General features: G+C 35.7%; 1 protein-coding gene and 1 pseudogene across 9 annotated transcripts; one reads left to right on the top strand and one right to left on the bottom strand.

Annotated features, from left to right (window-relative positions):
* The first annotated feature begins 615 nt into the window (after positions 1-615).
* LOC132299241 (uncharacterized) lies at positions 616-11,852 on the top strand. Of its 9 annotated transcripts, none has more exons than XR_009480042.1 (8): positions 616-792; positions 2,033-6,842; positions 8,256-8,637; positions 8,792-9,550; positions 9,650-9,754; positions 10,616-10,820; positions 11,020-11,212; positions 11,366-11,852. XR_009480042.1 is itself a non-coding variant. In XM_059795746.1 (3 exons), the coding sequence occupies exons 1-3, from the start codon at positions 688-690 to the stop codon at positions 7,987-7,989; spliced, it is 396 nt and encodes a 131-aa protein (XP_059651729.1). In that variant the 5' UTR covers positions 618-687; the 3' UTR covers positions 7,990-8,249. The 9 variants fall into 9 exon arrangements, 2 of the variants coding, with proteins under 2 accessions (XP_059651729.1, XP_059651728.1); XR_009480045.1 differs by having other exon boundaries at positions 621-792; positions 2,033-3,755; positions 5,557-6,842; positions 8,256-9,550; XR_009480044.1 differs by having other exon boundaries at positions 621-792; positions 2,033-3,761; positions 5,557-6,842; positions 8,256-9,550.
* LOC132299242 (benzoate carboxyl methyltransferase-like) lies at positions 10,368-12,145 on the bottom strand (annotated as a pseudogene).
* Between the last annotated feature and the right edge of the window lie 2,919 nt (positions 12,146-15,064).

Genomic DNA, 15,064 nt, shown 5'->3' with positions numbered 1-15,064 from the left:
AGTAACAACGTGTGTAATACACGCTCGACATGTGTATTACATGAATAGTTCGAATGTGCACGTGCGATGTGTGTATTATATGAACGGTTCACCCGTTGTACAGTGCAATATGCGCAAACAAATTTTTCTTACAACAAAGAGCATAAATATCCTTTTTTTTTTTTTGTTTTTTTTTCAGATTATGTTACATAATTAATCTAAATTACATCAACACTACAAATTTGGTACATAAGAATAAAATAGAACGGTCATTTAAATTTTTTGTTTTTATCTTGAGTTTAATAAATGATATTAAAGTTGAAATGAGTGTTTCAACCAAAATTTTTAAAAAATATATATATAAAAATAAATGATCCGACAATCAAACACATCTAACTCAACTTGTTTATATGTCAAGTATCGCGTCATTATATTTGATGGCATTATGATCAAGTCATTGGCCATTTTATCATGGTTGAACCAAAATTTGAGTAAGTTTCAAATCCAATACATATAATTTGTATACAATAATGGGCCTAATTGCCGAATTCTACCTAGCTTTCCTATATTTTACAAACATGGATTGGACTCAAAATTTAGATCAGGGTCAAACCACTAACTGGCCCATTTTTAGTTCTAAGCTCTTATCACATCTTCCTCGCTCACCAGTAACAACACAAATACAGTGAGGGACTTGCAGACACGTGAATGCCACGTGCGTCGCTTCCATCGCATGTAGCTTTCCAATTACAACTTTCGAGACAGAAAATGAGCTCGTCCCTCGAAATCCATTGTCTCGCAGCTGAAACTCTGGTATTTGGCTTTGAATTCTCTTGATTTTCTGTTGATTCAACTTAAATACCAATTTACAAGAATATATATATATATATATATATCTATTTATGTATCTGTGTGCATATATATATGTATTGGTTTATAGGTATGCGTGTGTTTCGTTTTGGGTCAGTTCAATTTGGACGCTTAATTGGTAATTGCAAACGAATACACTTCTATCAATCTATGTGTTTAAACTTTGAATGTCCAAGAGAATTTATTCTATTTTGACATTTTGGTAACGATCATGGGGAGATTTCTACTACTTCTCAGTGTTTATGTTGCTACATAATTACCCACGTTTTATTTATTTTATTTTGTTTATTTGCAAATTCTTATGCTTATCTGTTTCATCGGGTTAAGTGATACTTTTATATGCTTCCTATATATGTGTTTTACCCATCATTCATATGCTTATTCGCATTAATTCCGAGGAACCGAGTAGTGAATTAATGAATTAGGAATATATGAGTACTCCCAAGTATTTTTTATTTTATTTTATTTTATTTTTTTTCCTGGGTAAAAACTCCCAAGTATTTTGATAGTGCCTGTGTAAGCTAGCATATTTCAGAGTAAATATTTTGACATGTAATCTGTATAAGTGGGAATTAGTAAATCTGAGTCAGACTTGATGATGGATTAACTTAATTGATTTCAAATAATTTATGTTTTCCGCCCTTTTTGTTGTTCTGCTAATGGATATGCAAGCCTAAAGTTGTAATATTTCTAAAAAAACCTTTATTTGCCCATTTTTTCAGCTGCCGTTCCTCAAATTTTTTATTTATTTTTCCTAACCAAAATTCAATCTCAAATCATACGAGTCCTTGTATATTGTAAATGGTTCTTGTTGAATGCACTGGAAGGTGTTCAGAAGAATTGGGCAAGTCAAAGGGCAAAAAGAACATCCATTGAGGCTGTGAGAATAGTCATTTCTTATAATGTAAGAATTTGGCAGCATGGAATTGTTGCATTGGAATTAGAATGAGAGGAAATTCAGTTCAGACTTTAAATGATTTTTCTTCAATTTCAATTCCAAGGCATCGATTCTATCCTGCCAAACTCAAAATCGATAAGAGTGACATGGATAAGTACTAGTGTGGCTGAAGGGCACAAACGAATTCAGTTTGTTATGTTATCATCAAAAGAACTTAATGCTATTCTCTTATTTCTCCTACATCTATAATTTATTTATTTATTTGTCTTGATAACTTTTTATCAGGGATCAGCTGTGAAGGTTGAATTTGGTGAGGTTGCTGCTATTCTAGATGTACCAAATGCCCTATCCGATTGTCAAGCACTTCCTTTTAAATATATACAACCACTAAGTCATGTCACAACAACATCAAGCAGAGTATCTGCTTATCTTATTGATGGACATTCAACAGTGAGGTTCAAAATGATTGTTGATTTCATTACCATCTTATTATACATTCTTTTCACATAAAAAGCAGAGAGTCCATTGCAATTAAGTCATATATTTTGAAGATTAAAGTGTAATATTGAGCTATCACATATTTAAAATAAAGCTTCACCTGCATAATGCCATATGGTCCTTTGTTTTTACAGAGTATGCAATCTTTTCAATTGTCAGAGATGATGTTTTAGTTGGATAATGAACTAAAGAATTTGTGTGTAATAGAAGGACCTATTTTGATTCACAAAGTTGTGTCTGTATTTTTCATCTTACGAATGTCGTGATAGGTTTTTGTTTTTTGTCTTTAGCTCTTTTTTACTTTATTGACACATAATTGATAAATTTTAAATTTACTGTTTTACTTACAGATCTTGAGCACAATATAATTGTGTGATTGGAGAACAATACCCTAAAATTGTACATACAATGGTTCCTTTAGAGGATATTCCATTCCAAAATCAGTCAATTCACTTCTCTCTGATAATGAATATAATGTGATATAAACAGTTACTAAAGAAGTATGGTTTCTTAAACACTGCTTTTTGATATCAGATGGGTGGTGTTCATCTTCTTGGGCTAAGGTCACCCAAAATCCCATATACATTTTCTGTTATTATGTTTCAACTGGTTATAACATTCTACAAATTTATGAATTTTGATCTTTCTATAATTTTTATGAGTTATTATTATTATTTTCTTAATCTTTATTTTTGCCACCATTATTTTCTTAATCTCTTCACTTAGTTTGTCAATATTATTTTGTGCTTCATCTGAAGCTTTGCTCTCATTTTTTTTTACAAACTGCTGCATGGAACTTGCTCAGGGTGTACATCAACATGACTACATCAGCTGGAATTTGTTTCTATTGTCAATTCAAACTTTGTCTTTGCTCTATCCTGATCGAAATGAAAAGGGATATTGAAATCTTATCATTTCATTGTTGTGGGAACACTAATTCTTGGTTTGATTGCATAAAATAAAGAGGGAAATGAATGAGAATTCTTAAAGCAAAATGATAGAACGTGAACCTTTTCCCTCATAACAGAATTAAACAAAAATATGAGAAACTCGCTAGCCTTAATTTAGTGTTGACTTATTTATTAGATTGATACGGGACCATTGCTTGGTGCTGCGAAAATGCTTGGGTTGTCAAGCAGGAGAACATGAGTTTGACTCCTGAAAGCAACTGCCTTGTGCAAATATTGCCAAAGCTTTCTAGCCCCCCGATTACCGAGGACAGCAATGGTTAATGGCTCTTCTTTTAGTAGATTGATTCACATTTCTTTTGTAAAATTGGTTTTATGGGCATTTGCCTTTATAAAATTATAGCTGCAAATTTATTTGTTTGGTGTTTCATAACAGTATACTGAATCAAGGTGATGAAGAACTTTTGACAGATGCTATTTACCACAATTCAGAGTCGTCCATATTTAAGGAACCAGAGACTTTTAGGAAGACGATTAGTTCATGTTCACAAGGAGAGGACTACATTGGGAAGATGAAGGATTTCTAGGTCTATCTTGACGTGGTAGAGGTTCAACTACCAAATTCTCCTTTCTTTACGTCTCTTTTCTCACTTTCAGTTTTACTTTATGTTCATTATAGGCCATGGTACACAGTTGTGCCATATCTGAACTTCTGCATGGCAGCCAAGAAGACAACAGAAATTCTTGTTACCAGGTTGATATAAGGCCTAGTGGCTTAATAGCACATTAACCTTTGATACCATCTGTATGGGAGAGAACCAAGCAACCATCCCATGGTCCACCTTGAGAACTTGTCTTGCTGGAATTTGACCAATAAGTTATTCTCAAATCAAGCCTATGCCACTGGATAAATTACCCATTTTCTCTTTCAACTAAGTAGATCATAAGCATTAAAGGCTTATTGGCTAAATAATTAAATGCTATACTTCAATGAAGGTGCCATGTCTGTGTCAGGCGTCTACCATGGGCACTTCACAGACAGTCCCAGGCACATGTCCAATGCTTAATGAACACGTCTATAATTTAAAAATAAATTTCGTTATTTTGAACATACACTTCTTTGAAATATCTCGGACATTTGGCCGACGCGTACCATGGGCACTTCATAGACACTCCAGGACACATGTCCAATGCTTAATGAACACGTCTATAATTTAAAAATAAATTTCGTTATTTTGAACACACTTCTTTGAAATATCTCGGACATTTGGCCGATACGTACCTTACATTCTCTGATACAATTCTTATGTATCACAAACATATCTAAGAATAGTCATGTCCTACAATCTTAGAAACGATGTGAACACACGTTCAAAGTGTCCAATTTTTTCTTCTTCAAGACTTTATCATATAGTTGCTACATGTCAAGCATGTTGTGACACTTTTCATATAGGTAAAAAATATAATTATACTACAAAGTAGGAAAGTTGAAGCATATATAATATAATAATCTTTATTATATTCTCACAGTTTCATTTTTTAAATTATGTGACTCTTAGATAAAGGTTAATACTTTGTTGAGGATTAATCATTGTCTTATTCAATAGATTTCTATAAATAAAAAATTATATTTATATATGGCTGTGTTCACATCGTGGCCTTGTCGTACTGTTGTAGGATTCTACGAGTTGGTGTATCCGTGTTATATTGTGCCTATATCCCATGTTTATCTTTGTGCTACATAACTTGCAAGTCTGAGGAAATACTTATTATTTATAGGTCTTGGAGATTCACATGGAAACAAAATGATTCATTTGGGCCTTCCGTGGGTTCTGAATGTATTACTATGCCATATGAAATAATGACTTCATGTTAAGTTCACAACCAAAATAGTAAAACTAAGAGATGTAAAAAGGCCATTTCTTGAAATTCTGAAAGATCATATTGCAAGTCTCTCTCTCTGTTTTTTTTTTTTTTTCTGGAAGGTGATTGTTAGTATTTCCAATTTCATTTCCTAAATTTCTTAGGTTACTGAGATGTTTTCTTAATAGTTAATGGTCCGTTGGGTGATATGTTTATGGACAACTCCCACCATATTGGCATTCATCAAACTGCTTGTTTCCAAGTTTAGCTAACGATCATGTGTATCTGGTTTTTTTATTATCAAACTTGATAAATCACCGTAAATGCAATTTTGCAATAATCAAGATGAACTATCCATTCAATCTATAGAGGTGTAGCCCGGTTGTAAAATTTTTTTATGGCCAAGATCTTGGCTTAGAGCAATATAAATATTTTGTGAACTGTCCCTTTTTTCAGCTGTAGAGGTCAAGAAATACTAGAGATTTAGTAGATTAATCCTCCTATGGATTGACTGAGTTTGGCTTGCATGCCCTTCCACAGGTGAGGAAGATTGTGAAACCAGGTTGTTCACAAGAAATGCTGGAGGTGGCCTTGATTTCCATGTCTTTACTTGTGACGACCTTGTGGGCGGGTATGCCGTGGGCGGGTGCGAGAGACACTGTCAGGCTACCACACTGGCGAGCTACAGGTGCACAATCCCACATCGCCTGGGTAGAGGAAAGGTGAAGTGCTTATATGTAAGTGTGTCACTTCCAATTGGTATGAGGCCTTTTGGGGTGAAGTCCAAGAACAAAACCGTGCGGGCTCAGGCCCAAAGCGGACAATATCATACCATGTGGAAAGGTGAAATGCTTATATGTAAGTGTGTCACCTCCAATTGGTATGAAGCCTTTTGGGGTGAAACCCAAGAACAAAACCGTGCGGGCTCAGGCCAAAAGCGGACAATATCATACCATGTGGTGGAGTGGGTCGTTACAAATGGTATCAGAGCCTGACCCAGCCGGAAGTCTGCTGACGGGGACGTCGGGCCTCCAAGGGGGGTGGATTGTGACGACCTTGTGGGCGGGTGTGCCGTGGGTGGGTGCGAGAGACACTGTCAGGCTACCACACTGGCGAGTTACAGGTGCACAATCCCACATCGCCTGGGTAGAGGAAAGGTGAAGTGCTTATATGTAAGTGTGTCACCTCCAATCGGTATGAGGCCTTTTGGGGTGAAACTCAAGAACAAAACCGTGCGGGCTCAGGCCCAAAGCGGACAATATCATACCATGTGGTGGAGTGGGTCGTTACATTACTTGTCAGAAAGCTCTCAGTCATGTCCTCCAAACCAAAACCTCATTCCTCACTTTAAATCAATTTCTCAATTGGTTGTACTATTGCAGGGAGGAATGTACCTGTAATGATTTATTCAAGTGTGAAATTTATGGTTTTCATTCTTTTTCTTTTCTTCCCTAAAAAGGGGAAAACAAGGTTGTGGTACTGGATAGACCAGTCAGTTGTTATATAGAGTAAGTTGAAGTACCTTAAGATTGTTAATTAGATGTCATCCATCACTGTTCCACCCTTGTTTTATCAGATTAACCACAAATTCTAATTCAGGTGTAAATTAAATTTGGCTGGTATTCTTGTGTTGCCCTATTGTGACTGCACATTTTTATTTGTTTGGTGTTTGACAAACATTATATGATGAATCTAGATGATGTGAAAATATTGATGGATATTCTGAACAGTCCAGGACTATCCAGTTTAGGGAAACAGGCTTATATGAAAAGGTTGGTGGTTACCAGACTAGGATTACACCGGGAAGACAATGTCATCTTGACAAGGTATGGTTTAACTACTTGTTTCTTCATCTCCTTTTCTTCAAATGCTGTTTTAAATTATAGGAACTATGCAGCTGTTTATCATGTTGTATAGCTGACTCAGGTATAATTCTTATTTTGGGGTTGATAAAAGGCCCAGTGCCTTAATTTCATTGTACCATAGATGTCACTCTAGAAATTGTAATTTATTATCCATTGATTGCACCATAGATGTCATATTATTACAAGAGAGTTGATAACTAGTTAGTTGTTATTTTGGGTTTAAATTAGGCATAGTGGCCTGCTACAGCATTATAACCCCACATGTCATGTGCAGCAATGTTGAGGAACTAAACTAGCCATAACTTTGCCCTTGTTCAAATCATATCCAAATCCAAATCCACATGCACACGATAGATTACAAAATTTCTCTCTCGATTGGATAAATTATCTACCTGATAGTTAGGTATCAAGTACTTGACTTTAGAGAGGTAGAAAAATTCATGAAATGAAATATTATTATAGATAGCTTATTTTTGCATCATAGAACGAAGGCAGATCATTTTGCAACAATGCAATTTTCTCTTGGATACAAAGCAAACACTGGAAAACTCCAGGCTTCATCACCTGCCCTTTCAGATAAACTATAGGTGTCATAGACTTAGTTTTTGACATTATTTAATGATTGTATTCATCAACTATCAAGTACTGCTAAAATATATATATTTCTTATTTATTTATTTATTTTTTTTTTATATCATAGATTTGCAGAACACATATTGTTAAATACTGATACATCATCTTATATCATATTTGGGCATAGCATATGCCTGTTGTAATTGTTTGAAGAAGTTCAATAAAATGTTGATATTGCAACTTTCTGAATCGTAATTTGCAACATTTTCCCTTTGTGAATGGTCACTTCTTTGTTAACGAAATGACTTATGTTGAAATACTTTGTTTTCTCCATGGACAGATGCTCAGCCACATGTTGTGCAAACCTTGCAGACAGTTTGTCAATGACAGTGTCTCTGAAATGATTAGCCAACATAGGCTCCATAACAGCTCTTATACAACTTGCCACAATTTTCCCACTCCTATGTTTGTCAAAAACAAAATGTTCGTCACTATCTTTGTCGCTGGCGTCCCAATTGACTTCAAAAACTTCTAGTCGGTCAAGAGTAAAGGATCCTTCCTTTTGAATTATACCCGTCACTTCTTCCTTGTAGGGTGTATAAAATGGCATATTGAATGAATTCAACTTCAGCTTCTTCAAGATGGTCCTAAAACCAAATGTATTAATTACAAACCAAATAAATAAATAAATAAATAGATGGTGACGATAACTTTTTTTTTTTTTTGGGTATTATTTTCTTTTCTTTTGTTTTTTTTTTTTTTTTTTCTACTATAGCAAGTAACTCACACCCATTCTAACAGGACTTGAACCCTCGACCTTTCGAGGAACCACCAAGGTCTGTGGTCTAGTCATGTCTCTCCAAGAGCATTGTGGGAGTTCTTTGCCAGGAAAAAAAAAAAAAAAAAAAAAAAAAAAAGACAGAAAGAAAAAATACCACTAGGCTACAGCCCTTGGTATAATGAGCACTGATTATTTGTGTTTTTATTGAGAGGAAATGAGCTACACCTCAGCCACCATGTCAATAAGTGATTCTGCCAGGAGTTCCCAGGGATGGCGACAATCTGTGCTTGTAGGATCTGTAATGCTCTTTCCCATGAATGTTAGAACCATACGCCCTCCGGGTCTTGCTTCCCCTGTGCGTAAGCTTAGAAATGTTGAGAAATCGCTTTGAAATTGCTTCAGGTATGCTTCAAACACATGGGAAGGACTTGTCTTTGCAATGTATATGTTGCCCTTGTTATTATCCAGTCTTTCAGGAACCTGTCTTTTAGTTACATGGTAAGGCAATAATTATGTATACAGAACATAATTGACATCAATGCATGCTTATGGGCAGGATTTTCCTTTGTATTGTGCTCTGAATGAAGATGCTAACCTTGGAGAGCCAATGGACGCTGCAAGAAGAATGAACATAGCTCCTGCTAGGGAAAAGCCTGCCATAGAAAGAACCTGGTGATCCTGATACAAAACAGGGACTGAAATTCTCTTCTTTCTCTTTCTTGAGCTTCTCAAGGAATATTGGTAGTGATTTGAAAATGGTGTTGAAGTCAATGTGTGGAAGATCATTTAGATACACTTGAAATTCAGGTGCTTTGCATTTATTTTGCTGGCACAGACCATGAATTATGTCGATGGTTTCAGAGATGACCAAGATGGTATTTGGACCTGAAGAGCAACCCAAGTCTGCTATTTTAAAGCACCTGGGAAAGTTTTCATTATACATGTCATAGAGGGTGTCTTCTAGTGCTGGCCGCGCCTTTAGTAACACTGTTTTCTGAAAAAAATAATGGACATGTACTCTGATAGTTAGGGGGACAGAGAGAGACCTGAAGGGTTGAATTATTGGCATAGTTACTTTCTGATCATTATATATATAGACACGCATATACAAGTTCCCTACTCAGCCATAGTTTACATGGACAATGAATTTGGAATCTTCCTCAAGGAATTGTGATTTGTCCTCGCCGAACTCTAAATGCCAGAGGAGCCCACCAACCATCTTTCTTGTTCGGTATTTGAGTTTGGTTAGTCTATCACTGCTCATATTAAGCAATGCACTATGTATTTGGCTAGGTTTTTGAAAATCTCTGACAAGGTATGGTTTAACTACTGAGTTCTTATTTGTTTGGTATTTGACAACAATATGATGAATCCAGGTGATGAAAATATTGATGGATATTCTCAACCTGTGCAGGAATCCCTAGTTTAGGGAAACAGGTTTATATGAAAGAGCCATTGGTGATTACTGGACCAGGATTACATTGGGAAGATATTAATGTGACAGGTTCATCTCGACAAGGTATGGTTTAACTACTGAGTTCTTGTTTCTTCACCTCCTTTTCTCCAATTGTTGTTTTAAATGATATGGAACTATGCGGATAAAACACATGTTGGATAGCTGACCCGGGGATAATTCTTATTTTGGGGTTGATAAAAAGTTCAATGCTATTTGCAATATTGGACCATAGATGTCACTCTAGAAACTGTAAGTTATCCATTGATTCCACCATGGATGTCATATTATTACATGATAGTTGATAGCTAGTTAGTTGTTAGTTGGGGTTTAAATTGGGCACAGGGGCCTGCTACAACACTATAACCTACGTGTCATGTGCAGCAATGGTGAGGAACCAAACTAGCCAAAAATTTGTCCTTGATCCTGATCCATATGCACATGACAGATAACAAATTTTCTCTCTTGATTGGATAAATTATCTACCTGAATTTTAGGTACCATTACCTGATTTTTAGAAAAGTAGAAAAATGGATGAAATGAAATATGATTAATAGAAAGCATTTTTTGCATCATAGAGTTCAGACAGATTATTTTGCTACAATGCAGTTTTCTCTTGGATACAAAGCAAAAACTGGTAATAATTGTATTCATCAAAGTATCATGTACTGCTAAAATAATCTTTTTATATCATAGATTTGCATACCACATGCACAACAATCTTAAATACTGATACATCACCTTAAATCATAGTGGGGCATAGCATATGCCTATTGTAATTGTGCCGTAATAATAACTTCGTATAACATGTTAATATTGCAAATTTCTGAATCGTAATTTGCGGCACCTTTATTTGCCCTTTGTGAATGGTCACTTCTTTGTTAACGAAATGACTATGTTGAAAAACTTTGTTTTCTCCATGGACAGATGCTCAGTCACATGCTGTGCAAATCTGGAAAACAGTTTGTCAATGACAGTGTCTCCAAAATGATTAGCCAACATGGGCTCCGTAACAGCTCTTACACAACTTGCCACATTTTTCCCACTCTTATGTTTGTCGAAAACAAAATGTTTGTCATCAACTTTGTGGTTGGCATCCCAATCGACTTCAAAAGCTTCTAGCTTGTCAAGAGTAAAGGATCCTTCTTTGTGAATTATAGCCTTCACTTCATCCTTGTTGGGTGCATAAAAGGGCAAATTGAATGAATCAACTTCAGCTTCTTCAATGAGCCCCTAAAACCACAAGTGATGATTATGTGATTTTAGAGGACCAAAAAAAAAAAAAATTATAAAATGATGATAAACACTGGTTTAGTTGTGTTTTTATTCAGAGGAAATGAGCTACACCTCGACCACCATGGTGAGAAGTGATTCTCCCAAGAGTTTCCCGAGAGTGGGACTGTCTTTGCTTATAGGATCTGCAATGCTCCTACCGATGAGTGTCAAAACCATGCGCCCTCCAAGTATTATTTCCTCCGAGCATAAGCTTAGAAATGTTGAGAAATCGCTTTGAAATTGCTTCAGGTATGCTTCAAACACATGGAAAGGACTTGTCTTTGCAATGTATATGTTGCCCTTGTTATCATCCAGCCCTTCGGGAACCTGTCTTTTAGTTACATGGTAAGCAATAATTATGTATACAGAACATAATTAACATAAATGCATGCTTATGGACAGGATTTTCCTTCGAATTGTGCTCTGAATGAAGATGCTAACCTTGGAGAGCCAATGAACACCGTAAGAAGAATGAACAAAGTGTAAGCTTCTGCTCGGGAAAAGCCTACCATAGAAAGAACCCGGTGATCCTGATACAAAGCAAGGACTCAACTCTTCTCGTCTCTGTTTGTTGAGCTTCTTGTAGAATGTCGGTAGTGCTTTGAAAATTGTGTTGAAGTCATTGTTTGGAAGATCATTTAGAAACACTGGAATTCAGGTGCTCTGCAATTATTTTGCTGGCACAAACCTTTAATTGTGTCGATGATTTCGGAGATGACCAGAAGGGTATTTGGACCTGGAGCACAACCCAAGTCTGCTATTCCAAAGCACATTGGGAAGTTCTCATTATACATGTCATTGAGGGTGTCTTCTAGTACTTGCCGCGACTTTAGTATCACTGTTTTCTGAAAAATAAACATGTGCTCTGATTTTTCAGTGAATTTTTGCATACATTATGTCTATTTGCATGTGTGTGTGAGAGAGAGAGATAGAGAGACCTGAAGGATTGAATTATTGGCGTAGCTAGTTTCTCCATTGCCAGCATTCATGTGAAGAATGTTTTTGACTACCGTCTTGTCCTTGCGTTTTGCTCTTGCTTTCTGGTCACTCAGTATTTATAGAGACTCGCATACTGCTCAACCACAGTTCACATGGTGTCATTTGTCAAGCTCTTGACTCTTGAGACTCATTTCCACTTTGCGCGGCTTCTGGAAATGTCTCTGATATACGGAAAAATGGAAAATGATTAATGGATTTGTTTAGAAGATCACATCTATCTCAACCATTATATGTGTGTGTATAGAGTAAATGAAATATATATATATATATATATATATATATATATATATATTTGGAAGTTAAAGCAAATACGCACACCCTCTATTTCCACCGAGGTTCGAACCTCCAACCTCTCCTTTGGAAAGAAATGGGTGATATCGTTGGGCCATTTGGTCCTATGGTAAATGAAATATTGGTACACCGGTGGTGATAGATATATATGGTTCATGGCCAAAGTAGTAATTGGCATCAAGAGGCGAAAGCAATAGGTTGAAGTAAGTTAAAAGCCACAGCATATCCCTATGTTGCTTAGACAAACCACATTGTCATATATTCTGATGCCTCCTATGACTCTCACTCTCACTTTCACTCTCACATTCTGCTTCTATGTACAAAGTCTCTGAAACATTATCATAGAAGATTGTCTTTTTTATTCTTTTCTTTATGCATGAAGACCACCATCAAAAGAGATGTCCTTGGGATTTTGAAGAATTGAATCATATTGGAGGCTTTCCCTTTTGCAGTTTGGTGTTATTGTCAATGGTCGTGAAGAGGCAGCATCCATACTTTAAATGAGTAAACAACATATTAAAAAATAATAATACGATCCCAACCATTTGAGTGGCTTCGAGTTCGGGTGTGGACAAAAAGTGTGTGTGAACGGGATTTAAAGGTTCGATCCTAAATCTTTGGAAAATTTGACAGGATTTGAACCTAGATCATTCATATCTTTTAAATCTTATTAGGGTTTGTTGTTTTTTTCTCTTCAAGCAAACATATACGTTTGTATGTATTTTTCTCTTTGATTTGATGAACCAGAGAGAGAAAATGAAGGAAGCAGTACAACGAAGATACGACTATGGAGAAATCGAAGAGATAGAGAGGGATCGTCAAAACGTTTCTTTTATTTATTTATGTTGGTATATTTAGCGCGCAAAGAAAATATTAATTATTTAGGTAATTATGTTATTTTTGGTATTTTAGCGTGCAATGAAAATATCAATTATTTAATTAATTACGTGGAAATTACAAGTACGATTTGGATTAAAAGTAGAACAACTTAATCGGACAGAGTATCATTACTCTATTGAAAATAAATCGAATTAAAAGAATCCTTGCAATCTATAAGGGACTTGTGGGGAAAGAAACTTTATCCTTCCATATATGGTTAAGTCATCGTTGCAACATTCATAGAACTATAGAAGACATACAAGAAAAATAAGCTTGAGTCGCCAAAATTGTAACTCACTTGTATAAAGCATTTTCTCGATATTTCTTAACTGCTTTGAAGTTTAATTGAAACCAAATCTCTACCAAAAAATATAAATAAAAAAAGAATGAATCCAAAGGATGCACCCTTGATAAAAGAAAAGGCAAACGGCATATACATCCACTTAAAATTTCATGCAAATTTACATTAGTCAGAACATAGTGTTATAAGATTTCATTGCAGTATACTATGCATACACATAAATTACATACCAAATTTCTCTATTCTACTAAATTCAGTGAAGATAAGCTAAAAAACCCACCCGCCCATTCTTCGTTAAGATCCGATCGAAACATTTTAAGAGTATATATGTGTGTGTGTAATAATTTAGGGCTGCAACTTGGGTTGGCCCAACCCAGCCCAGTCCCAATCCAACCTCAATCCGAAGCGAGTTGGGTTGGGCCAACCCGAATTGTCTCAACATTGGTTATGATCATAATTCGAACCGAATATTTTCGGACGGGTTGGGTCGAGTTGACGGGTTGAGATTTAAAAAAATATATAATTTTTTTTAACATTTATATATATATATATATAATATATTAAAATAATAAATTATATATATTTGATTATATTATTATAAAAAAAAACACAAAATATTTTTAGGGCAAATCATTTCAGCCCCCTTATCGCCTCCAGCTCCATTCTCTCTCTCTCTCTCTCCCCAACTGCAAGTTACAAAATCTACAAGAATCAGAAGTTCAAAACCCAGATCTTTCAGTTTCCATCGCCCGCTGTTCCAGTTTGTTCAAGCTTCGCCGGATTGGTTCAAGCTTCGCCATATCATTTCAGATTTGTTCAAAAATTCAAAACCCAGATTGTTCAAGCATTGCCCATGGACGGCGGCAGAGGGAGAAAGATAAAGAAAAAGAAGAGAGAGAAAGAGAAAGAAGATAAAATAAAATAAAATTAAGCCCCTTTCTCAACTCTCAAGCTTCGCCCATGGACGGCGGTAAATAGAGAAAGAGAGAGGAGAGAGAAAGGAGGAAAAAAAAAAAAAAGTGTTTTGGGTTAGGTTCGGGTTGAGCCCATCCCAACCCGAATTTGTCTGGGTTTTGACAAAACCCAACCCGAACATAAACTCGATTTGTGAATATAAGTCCCAATTTCAAAATTTCTCGGTTGGGTTGGGTTAGCCCGCCCAAGTTGCAGCCCCTACATTGGCTAGTCATTTCGGAGACGCTGTCATTGACAAACTGTTTGCAAGATATGCATAGCTTGTGGCTGAGCATCTGTACATGGAGATAACAAATATTTTCAACATAGTCATTTCTTTGACAAAGAAGTGACCATTCACAAAGGCCAAAGGGCAAATAAAGGTGTTGCAAATAACGATTCAGACATTTGCAAAAATAAACATGTTATTTAAAGTACTTCCGGCACAATTACAAAAGGCATATGCTATGCCCCACTATGGTATAAGAAAACTTATCAGTATTCAACATTGTTGTGCATGTGATACACAAATCTATGACATAAAAAATATATATGTATTTTAGAAGTATTTGATACTTTTATGAATACAATCATTAAATAATTTCAAAAACTAAGTTTCTATGACTTTTACAGTTTATTTTGAAGGGCAGGTGATGAGGCCTTGAGTTTTCCCGTGT

Source organism: Cornus florida, unplaced genomic scaffold (assembly GCF_030987335.1).
Source record: "Cornus florida cultivar Cherokee Brave unplaced genomic scaffold, ASM3098733v1 CherokeeBrave_3.0.0_Hap2_Chr03, whole genome shotgun sequence".
NCBI classification, from domain to species: Eukaryota; Viridiplantae; Streptophyta; class Magnoliopsida; order Cornales; family Cornaceae; genus Cornus; species Cornus florida.
The sequence above is the reverse complement of the archived record's forward strand: the minus strand, read 5'-3'. Positions and strand labels throughout refer to the sequence as shown.